The sequence below is a fragment of the Pelodiscus sinensis genome, chromosome 29, assembly GCF_052426305.1.
Source record: "Pelodiscus sinensis isolate ZL-2025 chromosome 29, ASM5242630v1, whole genome shotgun sequence".
Lineage (NCBI taxonomy): Eukaryota > Metazoa > Chordata > Testudines > Trionychidae > Pelodiscus > Pelodiscus sinensis.
The window spans coordinates 7,867,822-7,887,720 of NC_143080.1; the positions used below are offsets into that span (position 1 = coordinate 7,867,822).

General features: G+C 54.3%; 2 protein-coding genes across 2 annotated transcripts; one reads left to right on the forward strand and one right to left on the reverse strand.

Annotated features, from left to right (window-relative positions):
* Positions 1–3,225: 3,225 nt before the first annotated feature.
* CCDC200 (coiled-coil domain containing 200) lies at positions 3,226–10,068 on the reverse strand. The gene is made up of 4 exons (XM_075911383.2): positions 9,890–10,068; positions 9,694–9,778; positions 7,375–7,454; positions 3,226–3,449 (listed from the first exon to the last, which is right to left on the reverse strand). The coding sequence occupies exons 1-4, from the start codon at positions 9,965–9,967 to the stop codon at positions 3,423–3,425; spliced, it is 270 nt and encodes an 89-aa protein (XP_075767498.1). The 5' UTR covers positions 9,968–10,068; the 3' UTR covers positions 3,226–3,422.
* Positions 10,069–14,678: 4,610 nt separating this feature from the next.
* On the forward strand, positions 14,679–16,377 carry ARL4D (ARF like GTPase 4D). Its single transcript, XM_006125706.5, has 2 exons — positions 14,679–14,891; positions 15,209–16,377. Exon 2 carries the CDS (start codon positions 15,237–15,239, stop codon positions 15,837–15,839), a length of 603 nt encoding a protein of 200 aa, XP_006125768.3. The 5' UTR covers positions 14,679–14,891; positions 15,209–15,236; the 3' UTR covers positions 15,840–16,377.
* Positions 16,378–19,899: the final 3,522 nt, after the last annotated feature.

Consider the following 19,899-nt stretch of genomic DNA (forward strand, 5'->3'; position numbering starts at 1 on the left):
CTGTTCTTGGTGGCTGGCTGTGCGTGTCAGCCGTGTGTCTCGCTGTAAACGCAGCACCCTGAGATCAAATTCTCTTTGCAGGCCTTTCTTTGGTGTCCGATCAGCGTGTATGCATCAGTACAATTTCAGCACAGCTCCCCCTCCCTCCTAAGTAAGGGGTGTGTGACTATTTCAGCATTACAGACAAGGTATTGAAAGGAAAGGGACTTGCCCAAAGTCATAGGATCATAGAGCTGGAAGAGACCTCAGGAGTCCTCGAGTCCAACCCCCTGCCCAAAGCTGAATGGGGGTTGGACTCGAGGACTTCCCAATTAAATCGTCCCATCCAGGACTTGGAAACCTCTAGGGATGGAGATTCCACCACCTCCCTAGAGAACCCATCCCAGTGCTTCCCCACCCTCCTAGGGAAATAGTTGTTCCTAATATCCAACCTAGATCTCCCCCACTGCAACGTGAGAACATTGCTCCTTGTTCTGCCATCCCGGAGAACAGCCTCTCCCCATCCTCTTTGGTACCCCCCTTCAGGAAGTTAAAGTCTGCTCTCAAATCCCCCCTCACCCTCCTCTAATGTTGACTAAGCCCAAATCCCTCAGCCTCTCCTCATAAGGCTTGTGCTCCAGCCCCCTGATGGTTTTTGTTGCCCTCCGCTGGACTCTCTCCAGTTCGTCCACGTCCTTTCTGTAACGGGGATGTTTGCAGGGGGACTGGCACCAGAACCTAGATCTCCTGATTCCCAGTCTTGTTCCTAAGGCACCAAACTACCCTGCCTGATGCTTCTGTTGGTTAGAATCTGGCCTCTCAACTAGCACATGTTTGATGTGGGTTTCTTAAAGTTAGTGCAGTTAGATGAGACGGGATGGAGGCCCCACTAGCTGCTGGAAGGATGAATGGACCAGTGGAGGGAAGGAGCGGATTTCCTGCCCTGCCCAAAGTAAAGGGCAGCGCCCCAGATCATGCTGTCAAAAGGGCTGTTCCCTTTGCAAAGCAGGAACAAATTCATCACTGCTGTGCGCCCCACCCCCACAGTTCAAATGAAATCCTTCCAGGAGTTCACCCAGCATGTAAAACAGTGGTCCCCAACGCGGTGCCTGTGGGCACCATGGCGCCTGCTGGGACATTTGTGCGCGCCCGCCGACAACCTGGGCCAGCCCCACGCACGGGAGGCGCTGGCCCCAGGCGCGCAACACGCACCGGCGCCGGGTGCGCGGCGCTCGGGCGACACCAGCCCCGGGCCCACGGCACAAGGTGCTCGGGCAGCCCCAGCCCTGGGGCACATGCCGGCGCCGGCATCGGGTGCAAGGGCATCCCCGTCCCCTGGTGTGCCCCCGGACGCGCGGCCGCGGCCCCGCCCCTGGGTATCTGGCATGTGAGTGGCCCCACCCCCGGGCACCCAGGAGCCTCTAAAGGTTGGGGACCACTGATGTAAAACATCCGGAGCACGGCTGATGCTGGGACTGGAGAAATGTGTCTTTCCAATAACAACTACTTCTAAGCAATGCCAGGCTGCCCTGCCCACACAAAAAGAACAAAACTGACTGGGTCTGGGAAGGGTACTCTGATTCCTGATGGACTATTTTACTTGCTGGGTGAAATCCTCCAAGGGTTTCCTTTGATCTGTACGGGTGGGGAGCACAGAAGTGATGCTTCTGTTCCTTCCAGCAGCTGCTGACAGAGGGTAGTGGGCTAAAATTGTCACTGCATTTATTGTCTCTTCCTACAACATTTTGTCTCATCAAATCGATTTGCAGTGTGTGAACAGTAGGAACGTGAAAGGCGAACGTACCCTACACGGGTAATGCTTACTGGTTATTGGTAGAGGCTGGAGCAGCTCCCTGCCCAGGCAGGAGGCTGTTCCAGTCTGCCAGAGCAACCACAGGCTCTGCAATACAGGCAGTCCCCGAGTTACATGGATCCGACTTACGTCGGATCCCTACATACAAACGGGGCTTTTCTCGCCACAGAGGACGCGGGCAGCGAGACCGCCCAGATGCACCGCGGTCCCGCCGCCCACGTCCTCTGCGGTGAGAAAAGCTGCTCCGCGTTTCCCTGGTCTGCTGGGGGGAGCGCAGCTAGTGCGCCACCCCTCCCCCCCCCCAGCAGACCAGGCTTTTCTCACCACGGAGGACACAGGCGGTCCTGCTGCCTGTGTCTTCCGCGGCGAGAAAAGCTGCTCCGCGTCTCCCTGGTCTGCTGGGGAGGCCCCCAGCAGACCGGGGAGGCCCCCAGCAGACCAGGGAGACGCGGAGCAAAGCCGCTGGAGGACGCGGGTGGCGGGATCTCGGCGGTCCCGCCGCCCGCGTCTCCCTAGTCTGCTGGGGGGGGTGCAGCTAGTGCGCCCCCCAGCACACCAGGCTTTTCTCGCCGACGCCTGGGGTAGAGCAGCTGGGGCGCTGCCGCGTTGGTCCCACAGCGCTGAGGTGCGGCGCTACTGGACCAACCCAGCAGCACCCCAGCTGCTCTGCCCCAGGCGTCCCCAAGTCAGCCACTGCTGAAACTGACCAGCGGCTGACTACAGGAAGCCCGAGTCAGAGTTGCTCTGCCCCGGGCTTCCTGGAATCAGCCGCTGATCAGTTTCAGCAGCAGCTGACTTGGGGACACCTGGGGTAGAGCAGCTGGGGTGCTGCCAGGTTGGTCCCCGCAGCGCCAAGGTGTGGCGCTGCGGGGACCTACCCGGCAGCGCCCCAGCTGCTTTGACCCAGGCCTCCAGATTCAGCCGCTGTTGAAACTGATCAGCGGCTGATTCCAGGAAGCCCGGGGCAGAGCAACTCTGCCTCGGGCTTCCTGTAGTCAGCCACTGGTCAGTTTCAGCAGCGGCTGAATCTGGACGCCAGTTCCGACTTACATACAAATTCAACTTAAGAACAAACCTACAGTCCCTATCTTGTACGTAACCTGGGGACTGCCTGTATAAAGCTTAATATAAAGCTTATTTAAGCGTTCTGCTGCAGAGCCTGCGGCACGTGTAACCGCAAAGATTTTCAGCAGTTACCTTTTTAACCAACTTTCCACATCCCTAATGGACTGGGAATGCAACTTTTAAAAGTTCTACGTCCATTCTTAAGGATGCTACTTTGTTTGAACTTCGCTTAGTTTTCATAGAAAGTCCCAGGCGTTGGCTGACTGCTGCCGTCTTGGCAAGGAGATTGGTGCCAGGATGCCTGCATGGACCTAGGTACGACTGCAGGGTGCTCTTGGTTGCTCAAGAGAGGCCATACCCGCACAATGTTCTGGGGGTGGGGAGAGTTTATTACACATTACGGGTTACAGCTCCTCTTGGGGAGTGGCTGGCAGGTCTTTTGTGTTCTTCATGCTGATGGCGTCGTTGCGGTGTTGGAGTCAGCTGCCCTTGTCTGGATCTCGTTGGTGCTTAAAGGCGTGTTGCTAGGTGAGGCATCTTTCCTGTGTGGCTAGTTATGGGGGCATTACCATTGTTGTGTGTATTGTACAGCCTGGAAAGGGACAGAGAGAGAATTAGCCTCCATATTTCTTATGTAGAGCGGAATTGTGCACAGTGGCTGGTTTATGCCATCTCGATGGATAATCGGGGGGGAGTGGGGGCGGGGGGGGGGGAGATTGAAATTCAGTTCTGCATGTTAAGAGAATGGTTCATTTTGTTTCAAAATTTTACAGAGGTGGGGAGTGGGCAGCAGTGGGGGGGAGGGCGGGGTTAAATAATGATCCACTATGGGCAGAACTAAGCGGAATTCACCTCCAGCAAAAATGCAGGTGACTCTTGCTGAAAGTTATATCAGTAAAACCCCTCCTTATGCTGGTAGAAAGGGGATGAGCTGGAATAAGTTAGGTTGCAGAAGGCCCTTTTGTACCAGTGAACTGCATTCACACTGGGAACATTTCATTGCCTTCGCTATCTATACCGGTATAGTTAAGTGGCAAAACACCTAAGTGGCGATAAACCCTAATTCTTGATGTGGATGCGGTTCATTAAGATGACTGTGGGTGGCAAACAAAAGATGCAAGTGCTAAAATCTCTTGGGGCATGTCTATACTTGCCCTTCAAAGCACAAAAAGTCTGTTTTGTTTTCTTTTGGTTTTGTTTTTTGCACAAAAACCATGGTAGCCTCTGTACCTGGCAATGGCTTTTTGTGGTCATTCAGAAGTTTCCCCACAAAAGGAAAACGATCTCGACGAGAAGCGTACAGCTCTGAGCGGTGATACTTTCGTGGTGGTGGTGATCTTCCTGTTTACGTGCCTTTTAGCCTCGGGAGGATATCCCATAATGCCTAGGTGACCACTCTGGCCAGCAGCTCCGCTGCTCTGATGCCAGGTAAACAGACATCTGCCCCTCTCCCTGTAAAGCCCCAGGAATTTTGAAATTCCTCTTCCTGTTTGCTTGGCAAGAGTCTCTGGCCAAGCGCCAATACCTGTTCCACAGAGCAATTGACCCCCTGCTGGTAGCAATGCTGAGCTACTGGAGCTGATCAGCGTTTGGGGAGGACGGGGCTGTGCAAGGACCCAGGATGCACTGTGATCACCTGCCCCCTTTTCCCACAAGCCCTATTATCAAAAGGGAGAGAGCTGCACTGTGGGAGAGCCACCCTCATCTGTGATGGAAGTGCTGCCAATGTGAACGCTCTCTGGGTATGTCTACACTAGCCCCCTAGTTCGAACTAGGGTGGCTAATGCAGGCATGCGAAGTTGCAAATGAAGCCCGGGATTTAAATATCCCAAGCTTTATTTGCATCTTCCTGTCCACCATTTTTAAATTCCACTAGTCCAAAGTGGGAGGGATAGCTCAGTGGTTTGAGCATTGGTTTGCTAAACCGAGGGTTGTGAGTTCAATCCTTGCAGAGGCCATTTGGGGTAAAAATCCATCAGGGATGGTACTTGGTCCTGCTGAGAAGGCAGGGGACTGGACTTGATGACTTTTCAAGGTCCCTTGCAGTTCTAGGAGACAGGCAATCTCCATTATAAGAAGTAACTGCCCATGGCTACACACAGCAATTCAAACTAAGTCCTTAGTTTGAATTAACTGTTACACCTCATTCCAGGAGGCTAGTAGCCACTGATGGACCTAATCAGTGCTTTTTGGGGGGAGCACTCGCTTTTCTGCAGCAAAGCCCCCAGCCAGCCCTGGGAGCACTTGGGCTGAGCCAGACAGAAGCCTGCTCAGGACACATGGCAATTAAAGGGGCCATGATGGCATTTTGGCCCTGACTTCCAAGCCCTGTCCCCCCCCCCCCTCTTTTTTTTTTTCTGGCTCGGCAACCCTAGTATCTAATCCTCCATGATTTTATTCAGCTCTTTTTTGAGCCCTGTTAAAGTCCTGGCCTTCTCAACATATTCTAGCAAGGAGTTCCACAGGTTAACTGTGTTGTGTGAAGAAATACTTCCTTTTGTTTGTTTTAAACCTGCTACCTATTCATTTCAGTTGGTGCCCTTGAGTTCGTGTGTTATGGGAGCAAGTAAATAACTTGAATACAAACCAGCATTTTTTCTTTCACCTGTTCACTATCACCAAAAACGCTGCAAGTGTAGACAGCACTTAGGACAGTGGTCTCCAACCTTTTTACGCCCCAAATCACTTTTTAAATGTCAGGACAAGCCAAGATCTACTGCCTCATCCTTCCCCCCCCAACCCCCCACCCCTTCCTTGAGGCCCCGCCCTCTTTGTTCCCCTTCTCTCCATCACTTGCTATCCCCGGCCCTTATGCACTCTCAGGGTATAGCTACACTGCTGCTTTTTTTGGCAGTGGAAAAAAAGAAAAAAAATTCTGACATTTGGCCTGTCTAGACTGGGCCAAATGTCAGAAAATCCCCTTCTTTTGGAAGCCCCCTCATTCCTTGTGGAAGAAGAAATACAGGGGCTGCTGAAAGAGTGTGTTTGCCGGAAAAACTCCTGCCGTCTAGCCGTACCCTCACTGGGTTGAGACAGGAGGTGTGGGCTCTGGGGTGTGAATGAGGGATTTAGGTGTGGGAAAGAGTGAGGTGTGCAAGCTCTGGAAGGGAATTTGGATGCAGGAGGATGTGGAGAAAGGGATGCTGGCTCGGGGGGGGGGCTCCAGGCTGGGGAGTGCTGGGCTCAGATGGAGGGCATAGACGGAGGGCGCTGCATACATCGCACTCCCGGAGGCAGCGCCGCGCTCTTGGGGCCCGGGGTGCCCGAATGGCTCGGGCCGGCCCTGGGTTCAGGAGTCTTATGATGCTGTGGCCAGATGAGGACTTGGTCCCAACTGGGGGCTTGTTGGCCAGGCTTCATTTTAAAATAAAATATTATGTCAAACACAAAAGGTTTCAGCATCGTCTTTATTTGAGAAGGGAGGGTAACCTGTTTTTGGTCAGGGGTCACTGGGCCACAGAAAAGTCAGTCGGGGCCATACAAGTGAGATACAAAAACACAACCCCTCCAAATCCCACTAATGTGGCCCCAACTGTGCTTGTGGGTGCTGGGACAGGATTGTGGGGCAGGGTGCCAAAGGGTGCTGGGGCAGGTGACAGGCTGCTTGTGGGTGCAGGGACAAGGTTCTGGGGCAGGGTGCTGGGGCAGGTGACAGGGTGCTTGTGGGTGCTGGAACAGGGTACTTGTGGAGGGTCTGGGTGGCGTGGAGGGGAGGGGACAGGGCCCAATACCTGGGGCTCCTGCAGCTGCACGCCAAGGCCCAGGAAGTGCACAGGCTGCTCCCCCGCCCCCAAACAGCAGCGCAGAACCTGAAATGCTGGTCTGTCGCATGCCTGATGCCTTCCTGCGCAGGGGGAAGAGGCAGTCCCAGACTGCACCAGCCCCAACCACTGGGGCAGTGCACGCCTTGCTTCTCCGCTCCCCATGGCAGTGCGTGCCACCCAAGGAGCTGGAGCTGGCGCACTGGGGCCTTTATTCCCCTGCTGCCTTCCTGGGATGTGGGAGGGGAAGGCCCGAACTGCACCAGCCCCAACCGCTTGGGCAGCGCGCGCCTTGCGCCTTGCTCCTCCGCTCCCCACGGCAGCACACACCACCCGAGCAGCCAGAGCCGGCGCAGTCCCAGCTCCCCGCCCCCTCCCCCAGGCACAGAAAGGCAGCAGGGGAACAAAGTCCCTAGTGTGCGATGGACTGGCATTTTAGGTACCACGCCGGCTGTTGGGGCAGGGGGAAGAGCAGCCTGTGCACTTTCGGGACCTGGTGCACAGCTGCATCAGCATGGCCTGCGTCTTGGGAGTGGGAGCACCAAGGAAGGGGCCCCAAAGCCTCGTGATCGACTGGTCAAGCCTCCAGGATCGACCAGTCGATTGCGATCGACGGGTTGGTGACCATGGGCTTAGGCAATTGCCTTGCTGAGAAATCCAAGGTGCTCAAGCATAAGCATCACACCCTTACATCAAAGAAACAAACAGCCAGTTCTTGCTTCCAATTCTATTCTCACCCCTTCCCCATTGTCTTACCGAGAATCGATGTGGCAGTTTCGCGCTGGTTATCGTCCCATGACACTTGCATTGGCAGCACTGGCAGCAGTGGGTGGTTTCTGAAATAAATCACAAGTTACTAACCCAATTCAGTTGCCTTGGTAGAAACTACCTCAAAATGTGAATTTTGCCCAGAACAACTGCAAAGCCACAAAGACCAGACATCCCACCCTGCATCTCTGGGACAGAGGCAGCGTCACAAGAGTTACTTGATATGCCTTTGTGTTGCTTTATGCTGCCCTAAAACTGCACCAAGTGGTGAGACGATCCAGTGAAAAGCAGGCCCAGTGAAAGGGATTTGCAATGGTGCATTCGAGTTTAGACTTGCCCCCTGCTTTGTTTCATCATTAGTTTATGATGCTAACATTAAAGGATTGACTTTCTTTGAAGCACTTGATATTATGCTGCATGACACACAACACTGCCCTGCTTTTCACTCTCATCATAATATGAGGAAACCTAGCCGGCTGCAATTCCCTCTGACTGGATCAGCTATATTATGAGCCAGTCTATACACAAACTGCAACTGTACTTAACCCTGTCTGAATCTATCTCTGGGTGTGGACATGTTTCTATCTCGCTTAGGGTGCCCTGCACTTAAGTAGCCGAGGGCCTTCCTTGTAAAACTGACAGCAATGGTGACTGCCTTGTGGTCTGTTCCTGGAGCGTCCAATACTCCAAACTGTGAGGGAACTGAGTTTTAACCTTTTTTAAAACTTTATTCAACCGGGCTACGTCTACACTGGCATGATTTTCCGAAAATGCTTTTAACGGAAAAGTTTTCTGTTAAAAGCATTTTTGGAAAAATCGTGTCTAGATTGGCAGGATGCTTTTCTGCAAAAGCACTTTTTGTGGAAAAGCGTCCGTGGCCAATCTAGACACAGTTTTCCACAAAAAAGCCCCGATTGCTATTTTTGCGATCGGGGCTTTTTTGTGGAAAACAGTACTGTGCTGTCTACACTGGCCCTTTTGCGCAAAAGTCTTTCGGAAAAAGACTTTTGCCTGAATGGGAGCAGCATAGTATTTCCAGAAAAGCACTGATAATTTTACATGAGATCGTCAGTGCTTTTCTGGAAATTCAAGCGACCAGTGTAGACAGCTGGCAAGTTTTTCTGCAAAAGCAGATGATTTTGCGGAAAAACTTGCCAGTCTAGACACAGCCCTGGTGTTTCAGGCTGATTTGTTTCAGGGTTGCAGTTTCTTCTTCAGAGGTTTTCGGATGGAGTGAGCGTCAACATTGTCAGTCCAGCAGGCTCTTCTGAAGAGCATGGTGTGGCAGCGTTGCCTAATGAATTAACTCCTTTCAGATAGTGGCCTGTTCTGATTACGTGAAATCAAACAGGGAGACACATGATTGAAAATAACGGAAACTGTCAACTAAATTGATATTTTGATTCCTTTTTTGTCTGTACAAAGGCTTTATTTACACACAAGGCCTGATTTTCAGCTGGGCCTCTTTTTGCAGGTGAGGTTTTCTCCCTCAGACACATGTGGCTGTGTTGTTTCAGTAGAGTTCTTTGCAGAGTCCTGCGTGGATACAAAATGTGCTGCTTGAATTCTAGGCCATGGTTTGAATCTCAAGGTGCTTCACAAACACTAATGAATTAAACTTCCTAACTCCTTCCAACTGCAGTGGGTAAGAGAGTCCAGCCGTCCTGACCTATGGTGTCCTGCACTCTAGCCATTGGAAACACTGGAGCTTTCGTCCTGGCATTACCCTTCTGTACCACTGACTGTTATCCTGTAAATCCTATACCCTGCTCGAGTTACTGGTTCATTCATCCGTCAGGGTATTATTCACCAGCCACCTGGGGTGCAGGTGGGGAATGATGGATGAGTGGAGCAATATTTTTTCCGATGGGAATTGTCTCCGGTTGCTGTGAAGGGCAAAGAGGGGCCCCTTAGTGGATCCATCTTGCGGTCTGGTTCCATTCCCATTCTGCGTGGGGCAAAGGCTTGGCTCCCACATGCTTTGGGAAGAAAAGGCCTGGTTTTTCCAGAGGTGCAGCCTCCGTTCCAGCGGAAGCAGGGACCGCCGCTCCCCAGATGGGGGGCAGGTGACGAGCTGGGCCTTTGGGGGATGCGGGTGCTGACTCTGGGCCCAACACTGCAGCAGTGGAAGCTGGTTTGGTACCTGCCCGCGCCCCCCCCCCCCCCCCATTCCCCAGACCAAGGGGGGTTCACACATTGCTACTGTCCTGCTCCACGGCTGGCCATGCTGCCACTCAGACCAGGGCCCGCCTGCCACCCCCTTGCTGGCCTGAGCCCCGGAAAGCGCCCACCCCGCTGCCCCCTCACCTGGCGAGGGAGCCCCCGGGGGCTGCAGGTTGGGGGTGCTGAGTGCAAGCCTCTTCTCGGGCACCTGGGAGGCTTCCTTCTCCTTCTGCAGGGGAATGAACGGCCCTTGAGTGAGCAGCCTCCTGGCAGGGCCTCGACCCCCCACCCCCCAGGCATTGCCCCCTCCTGAGCTCCTCCCCCCCCCCCCTTCCCGCACCTGCTGGAGGAGCTGGTTCCGCCTTCTGCGGTCCAGCATCAGCTGCCTGCGCCGGGCCTCCCAGTGGTAGCTGGACATGGGGCCGGGGGAGCGGGGCTGGGACTGGCTCTGCCCAGGGGCAGCCCCAGCGGCGACCTCCGGGGCCCGGCCTCACAATGCAGCGGCAGCTGCCAGGCAACCGGGGCCGGGGAGGCGCTGAGCCGACCGCGGGCTCCTCCCCGGGACCCACCCCCGGCGGGGGCCCCTCCTCCGCTCCCTGCAGCCGGGGGCTCCCCGCCAGGGGGCGCTGTGCGCCCGCTCTTCTGGGGGAGCCGAAGGAACCCCCGGGATCCCCTGCAGGCGCCACGTGCATTCCGGGGGCGCCTGGGGTGCGGCAGGTCCTGGGGGATCCCCTGACCCCTCCTCCCACGCGGCCTTTCGGGCGCTGAGCCTGGGCAGTGCCCGGCCACGCCAATAGCGCCCGTGGGCGTTCGGCCGTATGCGGGGCACGGGGCAGCTCCGCTTCCCCCGACACCCGGCCGGACCTGGCTGCTCAGGCCACCGGGCGCCCATCACGTCCCAGGGTCGCTGGGAATCTAGGGACTTGAAGGGGCAATGGGGGGCCGGGGGAGACCCAGCTCACCTGGGAGGCGGGGGGGGGGGGGAGAGACCCAGCTCACCTGGGAGGCCGGAGGTGGATCCAGCTCACCTGGGAGGCCGGGGGGGGGGGGGGTGGTGGACCCAGCTCATCTGGGAGGCCGGGGGGGGGGGGGGGGGGGGGGGGAGGTGGATCCAGCTCACCTGGGAGGCCGGGGGGGAAGGTGGATCCAGCTCACCTGCCCACAGCAGGCTGCTTGCTGCCATTCAGCGGTGATTTCACTTGTAAACACCAGGCTCTGCCACCCTCGCCCAGGGGAAGCCGGGCTTTCCAGGGATGGCCTAAGCTGCCCAAGGGGGCTGGAAATGCTGCCCTGTCTGCCTTGCTGCAGCACCAACTATACCAAGCAAGGGCACGGGGCATTACACATACGGGCGAGATAAAGAACTGCTATTCCTTGGTGCCTCTGAGCTATCAAATGGCAGGGTGAAACATCCCACTGGAACACCATCACTTCTTATCATTAGTGTTACTACGGTATTCATGTATTGTTGGTTCTGAGCATTTCTTTTGAGGTACAGGATAGGGCCCAGTGGGCCAGGCAGACATAAGACATGACTCCTTGCCCCCAAAGAGACAGGAAATGAGACAAACCAGTGGGCAGGAGAGCAGAGAAGAGGGGTAACCAAAAATAATAGGGGGTTTCGGACTGAGCATCTCTCCTTTGGAGGGGTGTCCCAGGAACGTGGGCCTGCCCCAGTGGAAGCTGACTTTTGTTTCCTCACTGCTACTTTTGGCTAGAAGGCTCATTGTATGGACAGGCCTCAGGTCTGGCCTCTGACCAGAGGCTGCCAGCGTTGTCTGCATTAACGAGCAAGGTGTAGAGGGTTGCTGGGTTTACCAAAATTCATGTCACGTGACATAGCAGGCAGGACTCACAGAAAGGGCATAAAGGTGACGTATTTGTTCCCTGAATCAGATTCGATGCCACCCATTGAATCACTCCTGTTAATGATAATCTGCTTGGCTTAGCTCAATAAGCATAGTGGTGCAGCTTCTTGGCAGCCTTTAAAGTAGCTAGTCACCCACTTGTGCGGCAGGCTGGCAGATTCACAGGCCTGAACAGCGGGGGGCTAGTGCTCAGTCTAGAGTGACACCTAGCAACTGTTTTCAGAAGGGGTTGTATTATACACGGGGAGGGAATTGTGCCCAGTTGGGGAGAGCAGAAGGGATTGGGAGCCAGGACTTCTGGGTTCTATTCCTGGCTCTGTTACCACTATGCTGTGCAGACTTAGGCAAGTCACTTCACCTCTCCATGCATGGGGCTATTTAAGCAAAGCTGGATTACTTGGAAAGCCTATAGACTACACAAGTGTTCCCTTAAGAACCAAGGAGTGTTTTAATCTGCAGGGTGGGAACCCCATAGCCCTGCCAAAACCACCTCGGTAACATCCAACCAAAACCCCTCACAACCATGAATGCATTTAGCCTCAGAGTGCAGGAGAGAAATCCACTCGTCCTTATTTCAGAGATGCAGAGACATTTAGTGACTTGCCTGATGTCTCACTTGGGACAGAACCAGGACCTGAATCCAGATCCCCTTTGCTTCAGATCACTGCCTTAGCCTCCAAACCATCCTTCTGCTTTAGCTGCTCCCTAATTGTTTACACAGCCGAGTGGTGAGCAGGCATCTCTTCTTGCAAAGTCCTTTGCTTATGCTCCAAGTCACGTATTTATTGGATTCCACTATCTGCCAAAGATAGCAGCAGCTCATTCCTTCAACCCTTTTAAGATTCGTGGTGTAATTGGCTTCTCTATCAGCAGGCTCATTGTAAATGAACTGTGACTGCTCAGTGAGTATTGCTACCTGGAAGGATGAAGCATGGAAAAAAGCCTACTGAACAACCCCAGCTATGATTGACAGCTGTCATTCAGACCACACATTCTCCTAGAATGGGAGCCGCTTTCTTAGGAAGCACATTTAATTTCATAATTGACTGATAACAGTCACCATCTTCTCTCGGGGAGCAGCATCTAGCAGTGGCCTTTTATTCTCTGATTGTGTGCACACCTGCACCTCAGCCAGTCCTTACAGACAGTCCCCAATATAAGGAAAAAGCAGCATGCTTCTGCCACTAGCTGTGGGCTTTCTTTGTGAAAACAAGGCTTTGCTCTGCAGCTCTCCCTTCTTAGATGCTGAATATTTTAGGATTTTCTATAGCATCCAAGGAGTCCAGTGGCACCTTAAAGACTAACAAATTTATTTGGACAACAAGTAGTCCTGTGACACCTTAGAGACTAACAAATCAGATTAGTTGGTGTGGAAATTACAAAACCAGAGTGTATATATAACAGCAAAAGCAATTACCTGTTAATTGTAGGACCAGTGTTAATTATGTTAATTGTGTTAGGGTGGATGCATCCCATTCATAGCTTGTGATGGCTACATGTGAATAGGAAAATGGTGACTTGTGAATAGGAAAGGCAGGAGAAATTGCCTTTGTAGTGCATTAACCAGTTAATATTTTATTGAAGGCTAAGCTGATAGTGTCCATTTTGTAAATGAATTGCAGTTCAGCAGTCTCCCTCTGTAATTGGGTGATAAAATTTCCTTTGTAGAAGGATGGCTACTTTTAAATCCCTTACTGAATGTCCAAGGAGGTTAAAATGTTCCCCTACAGGTTTGTGTGTTACCATTTCTGATGTCTGATTTGTGTCCATTAACATGAATTAAGTTGTTATATTTTAAGGTGCACTGGATTCATTTTTGCTGAAACAGACTAACTCAGCCACCCTTTAGAAATCTGTAATAATGTCTATTACCCTAGTATCTGAGCTACATTAAATTTGTAGGTGAGGGCCTGTGCCTCTTGTTCCCCTGGGAGAGAAGGCTCTGCTTGGGAACATGAGGGGCTTGTTTGTTCGAGGTTCAGAAAAGAGCAAGAAAAGTGATGAGGGGTTTGGAACGGGTCCCATGTGAAGAGAGATTAAAAGACTTGGACTTTTCATCTTACAAAAGAGGAGACGAAGGGGGGATATAATAGAGATCTGTAAAATCATGACTGGTGTGGAAAAAGTGAATAAGGAAAAGTTATTTACTTATTCCCACAATATAAGAACTAGGGGTCACCAACTGAAATGAATAGGCAGCAGGTTTAAAACAAACAAAAGGAAGTTTTTCTTCACTCAGTGCTCAGTCAACCTGTGGAACTCCTTGCCAGAGGATGTGGTGAAGGCTAGGGCTTTACCAGGGTTCAAAAAAGAGCCAGATAGATTCATGGAGGTTAGGTCAGTGCTGTGGAACTCCTTGCCAGAGGATGTGGTGAAGGCTAGAACTTTAACAGGGTTAAAAAAAGAGCCAGATAGATTCATGGAGGTTAGGTCCATCAATGGCTATTAGCCAGTTTAGGTAGAAATGGTGTCTGTAGCCTCTGTTTGTCTGGAAATGGATGACAGGGGAGGGATCGCGTGAGGATTACCTGTTGTGTTCCCTCCCTCTGGGGCATCTGATATTGACCACTGCTAGCAGACAGGATAAGAGGCTAGATGGACCACTGGTCTGACCCGGTATGGCCGCTCTTATGTTCTTGAGGGCTGTGTCTAGACTGGCAAGTTTTTCTGCAAAATCATCTGATTTTGCGGAAAAACTTGCCAGCTGTCTATACTGGCCGCTTGAATTTCCGCAAGAACACTGATGATCTCATGTAAGATCGTCAGTGTTCTTGCGGAAATACTATGCGGCTCCCGTTCGGGCAAAAGTCTTTTTCCAAAAGACTTTTGCGCAAAAGGGCCAGTGAAGACAGCATAGTACTGTTTTCCACAAAAAAGCCCCGATGGCGAAAATGGCGATCGTGGCTTTTTTGCGGAAAACCGCGTCTAGATTGGCCACGGAAGCTTTTCCGCAAAAAGTGCTTTTGCGGAAAAGCATCCTGCCAATCTAGATGTGCTTTTCCAAAAATGCTTTTAACTAAAAACTTTTCCGTTAAAAGCATTTCCGGAAAATCATGCCAGTGTAGACGTAGCCATGTTGTTTTGCCAGGCCCCAGGCCTCCCCATATCAATTGGCTGTGCTGGGAAAGGTGACATCACCCCATTATGCTGGGGCTAGGGAAGCTGCTGGGGGGAGGTAAGAAGAGGAGTTCTCCACGGCGGGGTGGCGTAGGGGGGAAGGCTGTGGTGTAGAAGGAGCTGCGGGCTGGCTCTATGCGGCTGGGCCGCGGTCCAGGTGCAAACAGCTGGAGCCAGCTGTGCAAAGCGGCTTGCGCTGATTGGCTGCGGCGCCGTGACATCACGAGGGCTGTCTCGGAGGCTTTAGCTCCCTCGCCGCAGGAGTTTCCAGCGGCTCCAGTCGCCGCAGAGAAGCTCTCGGCAGCGGGTCTCTGCTGGACAGGCTGCGATTCCTGGGCTGCCCGGCGCTGATGGCAGGTAAGCGGGCGGGCTGCAGCAGGGAGGCGCGGCCGGAGATCGGGCCGGCAGGCCTGGGGTCCCCCATTCTCCGCGCTGAGGACGGGGCGTCCCTGCGGGGATCCCACGAACGTGGCCGTGGGGGGCGCTGGGACCCCGGCGGGGGTGGGGGGCGCTGGGACCCCGGCGGGGGTGGGGGGCGCTGGGACCCCGGCGGGGGTGGGGGGAGCTGGGAGGGATTCCGGGGAACGGGCTGGGGAAGGGTGCCCGGATTTCTCCCTTCCCCGGGAGGGCGGCTCCGTGCCTCCCAGCTCACCCTGCCCTTCTCCCCGCCGCAGCCCGCCGCGCCCTGTAGCGCCGGCCAGCATGGGGAACCAGCTGGCGGAGATCGCGCCCGCGCCGCCCTTCCTGCCGCCCTTCCAGGCGCTGCACGTGGTGGTGATCGGGCTGGACGCGGCCGGCAAGACCTCGCTGCTCTACCGGCTCAAGTTCCAGGAGTTCCTGCAGAGCGCGCCCACCAAGGGCTTCAACATGGAGCGGATCCGGGTGCCGCTGGGGGGCTCCCGCGCCATCGCCTTCCAGGTGTGGGACGTGGGCGGGCAGGAGAAGCTGCGCCCGCTCTGGAAGTCCTACACCCGCCGCACGGACGGGCTGGTCTTCGTGGTGGACGCGGCGGAGGGCGAGCGCATGGAGGAGGCGCGGGTGGAGCTGCACCGCATCAGCCGGACTTCGGAGAACCAGGGCGTGCCCGTGCTTGTCCTGGCCAACAAGCAGGACCTGCCGGGGGCGCTGTCGGCCCCCGAGGTGGAGAAGCTGCTGGCCCTGCAGGAGCTGAGCGCCTCCACCCTCAGCTACACCCAGGCCTGCAGCGCGGTGGACGGGCTGGGCCTGCAGCAGGGGCTGGAGAAACTCTACGAAATGATCCTCAAGAGGAAGAAGATGCTGCGGCACAGCAAGAAGAAGCGATGAGCAGCCCCGGGGAGGCCGACCGGCCAGCCCCCTGGGCCTGCCCCAGCCCCTCTGGGCTGCCAGCGCATTGCTTGATGGGTGTAGGGCGAGCAGCTCCAGTGCCAAGCCTGGCTGGCCCCAAACCTCCCATATGGACCAGGGCTTTGTTACGGGACAGCGCCCTCTGGGGGATCCCTCTGCCTGCCCGGGGACCTCTGACTCCGGGACTTGGCCTGGCTCCAATAGGAGTGCGCTGGAGGCACTGATGTGGACCTGTGCCCGCGGGCTGGCAGGACACAAGGCGGACCCCAGCCAGACCGAGAGCCATGGCCCATAGTGAGCCAAAAGCGAACTGAAAAGAGCAGTCGGGTAGGATCAGGAGACTGTAACCTGGTGGCAACGTGCATTAGGTCCAACACTGCAAGTAGTTTTTTTTTTTTTTTTTTCTAGGTGCATGGGTGCTAATTTCCACCAGTACTAAAAGGAAGGGTGGGGGAGGGGAGTATTTGTATTATTGGGATTTTTATATAAACCATGTGAAATTTTTTTTTTTTTTTTTTTTTTTGGTAGGAATGAAACTTCTAAGTTATTAAACAGACACATTGGTTAGCTGGGAGTGGCTTTACTTTGTCTCTGCACTCTCCTGCTCTTGGCGTTCATGCTTTGTCTAGGTTCCAGCTCTCACTTGGCTGGGTCAGAACAAAAGATGCCTGGGGATAAAAGACAGGGCTTTATTTAATCCAAACCCTCTGCTAGCCATGGCTGTCTTCTTTAAGGAGAGAGGAATTGTAAACAAGTGACAGAACTGTAATCTACCCTTGCCTCCGTGCTGAGGGAGAGAGTTCGAGGCGTGGTGGAAAGAAACCAACCAAATCTCTGGCTATTGCACCCGTGAATCGTAGCAAAGCCCAACCTGATTTATTTTGGGGTGGGGGAGGGAAGGTCAGCTCCCATATGTGCTGGCATTTGCAGGTTTATGCAGTATCTGGAGTTCTAACAAGGAAGGACGCAGATTCTGCAAAGGAGGGATTTGACTGTCAGGTTGTAGGTTTACATGTGTCTCCAGATGAGACCAGAATGAGCTCCTGTGTGTGTGGCAGAAGAAGCAAATTATTTAATTTGGCTAATGTGGTGGTCTACTTTCCTCCGAAGCTGTGGTGTCCAACACACTAGCCACATGTGGCTATTTGGTTGGTTGAGTGCGGCTAGTCTAGCAGTAGCCACTATGTTGATGACTGCTTCAGAACAGGTTGGACACCACCGCACTGAAGCATCAGGTTTTGGTCGGGGACAGAAGGCTGGAGCAGATCAAGTGTGGCAATTCTGATTACGTTATCCATGGCAGGTCTCAAACTTTTTGCTCTGCTCGCAGTCAAGACCGAAGTCACTTTGAAGCGACTTGTATGAGGCTGGTGGAAACCAGCTAGAAGCTTTGAAGTAGCTGTGAAAAGCCCCTGGCTTCTTCCTTTCTTCCCTCACACCCAGCTGGCTGGGATCAGACATGCTACCCTCTCCCTGAGTCCTGGAAGCGGCTGGGTTGTTCACAGGCTATAAACACTACTGATGCTCCAGGTTGGGGGTGGGGGAGTCCTCTCTGATTGGACCAACTTCTGGTGAAAGACACACTGTTGGGAGCTCAAGAACCATGTAGCTCTAAACTTCGCCCCTCTTGCCCACAGAAGTTGGTCCAGTACAAGACGTTTCCCTCCCCAACCTTGTTTCTAATCTGGGCCAACAGGGCTACAGCATTGTAGCTGAACACCGGCTACAAACCTGTAGCGGAACACCCAGCGATTCCAAATGCACAAAGACCACAGCAAAGGTGGGTGCTGTACTAGGAAGTATGTGGAGGGCTTGGGCAGCAATTGGAAGGATTTGCTGCTGTGTGAGCCCCAAACATGGCCAAGAGTAAAAACAAAGTGACTTGGCTGCCATGTGAGCTTGAAGAAATAGTAACCACGGCAGGGTTTATGTGGGTCGTCTGTGTGTAGCAGGAACCCTTTTCAATATACAAGATAACGCCTTTGTATTAATGTTTGTTCCCTCCGGTGGGGTCAGCCCCTTAATGTGCCTGCAGCTGCCATGTCCACCGGTCCTGTAGCGGGAGAACAGTTCATGCCGGGAACTGCATGGGAAGAGATCTTGTTCCCCTTTCCTGAACACAGAAGAAGCAGCCATATGGCTGTGGAGGAACATTGGAATCTGATGAGCCAAGAAGTGGTTTTAAGCACAAAGAACTGGGCCGTTCACAGCTGCTCACCCAGTGGGGAAGGAAGGGGTGTGGTGTGGTGGGGTGAGGTCGTGGGGGAGACGGAGAGTTCCTCTCCTTAACTCTCTCAGCTGTCTGCTGATGGTCGCTTGGGTCACACCAGTCCTGTATAAGTTGCTCCCCTTTCTGCAGGCAGGCGTCTGCTCCGAGAGGGCCTGTAATGTAGCCCTGCAGTTCCCCACAGCCTGCTGACGCTTGAACTCCACATGGGGATCGGAATAGGAAACTTTTGGTGGGGTTAGAGGAGGAGCTGCTGGGGAAGGGAGTCGGAGCACTTGGTAACGGGGTGGACAAGCCCTTAGATCAGTGGTTTTCAATCTATGGGTCATGTCAGGCGCTGGGCCTCGGTGCAGCGGGGGATCAAGTGACCAGTGGGGGTCCTAAGGCAGTGAGCTGCCTGTCTTGGCACCGCAGACTGCGCTGTGCCCCAGAAGTGGCCGGCAGCAGGCCCAGCTCCTTGATGGGGAAGGGGAAGAGTGCACAGGGCTCCATGCACTAGACCCACACTCTCATTGGCTTGGAACCTGCTTCTGGGGTGCAGCCTGGTCTGCAGTGCCAGGAAGCTGCCTTAGCCTCCCCCACCCCCCGCTGCCTGTGAGCCGCTCCAGGTAAGTTCCTCCTGCCCCAGCCCTGAAGCCAGAGCCCCTTTCTACACCCCAAAGCTCCCATCCTCAGCTACACCCCGAGCCCACACTCTAGTCAGAGTTTGAAAACCGCTGGTTGAGGTGTCTCCACTCCCCTTGGTTCCTGCTTTGGCCAAGGGCCTCTGGGTAGGTTTAGGCTGCAGCCAGGAGAAACCTGAGCAGACAGACTTGTGCTCCTGGGCCCCAGGTTAGCAGGCTAGAATAGCAAGAATAGCAGTGCTCGCCCCCCTTTGCCACCAGCTGCTTAACGGGGCTGGGATCTCTCTGCAGAGCTGGGACTAGCAATGGGTCTAGGCTACTGCCAGTGCTGCACCCTCTTCTCCCCAGACAGCTGTGGGGGGCAGGGAGAGCAAAGCCCGTTTGCACGTGCCAGGAGATTTGCTCTGAGCCGGGCTCCTGGCACGGCTGTCGGGGACAAGCAGCCTGTGCATTGTAAACAAGAGGAGCTTTGCCAGGTGGTGAGATAAAGGCAGAGGCCCATTCTGAGCCACAGAGAGCCAGGAGCCCTGCTGACCCAAGGGGGCATCCCAGCCCCCATCTCTGTTTACGTAACTGACCTCGCTGCGGTCAGTGTAAATCCCCCAGGGGGTGTTATATAAGGAGCGCACAGCTCTGCACACCTGGCATCCTCTGTGGCTCCAACACCCCACCCGCCGGTGTTCTGCTGACGGGTTAAATCGGCGGCGCTTGTAATACCCCTCCAGCTGCAGCTGGGGAATGTAGGAACTTGATTAATGGCAGGAACAGGAGGCCGCATGCTTGCGCCGAGAATTTCTCATGGCATCACCTGGGAGGTCAAGGACCTGGCGCTGAGCCGTCACATGGGAAGCCACGGGGTGGGAGTGGATCTATGCCCAGCATCCCTTGAACATGCTTTGATGCTTCCGGGCTGGCACTGGGACTCTTCGGAGGGGAGCGTCCGCCATGGCCGGGCGGGGGAGATGCTGAGTTTCCCAAATCCCTAACTCAAGCTTTGTTGTGGCCTCTCTCGTTTTGTAATGAACTGGCGGCGTGTGGTGATGCCGGCGAGCCCCAAATAACCCATCAAAGCTACCTTGAGAGCTCCCACGTGGGAAAGTGGTCTGCTTGGCAAGAGAAAGCAAGTTTCCCCAGAAGCAGCCCTAGCAAAGCTCGGTCAGGCTGAGCCACGCCAAGCCAGAGAATCGCA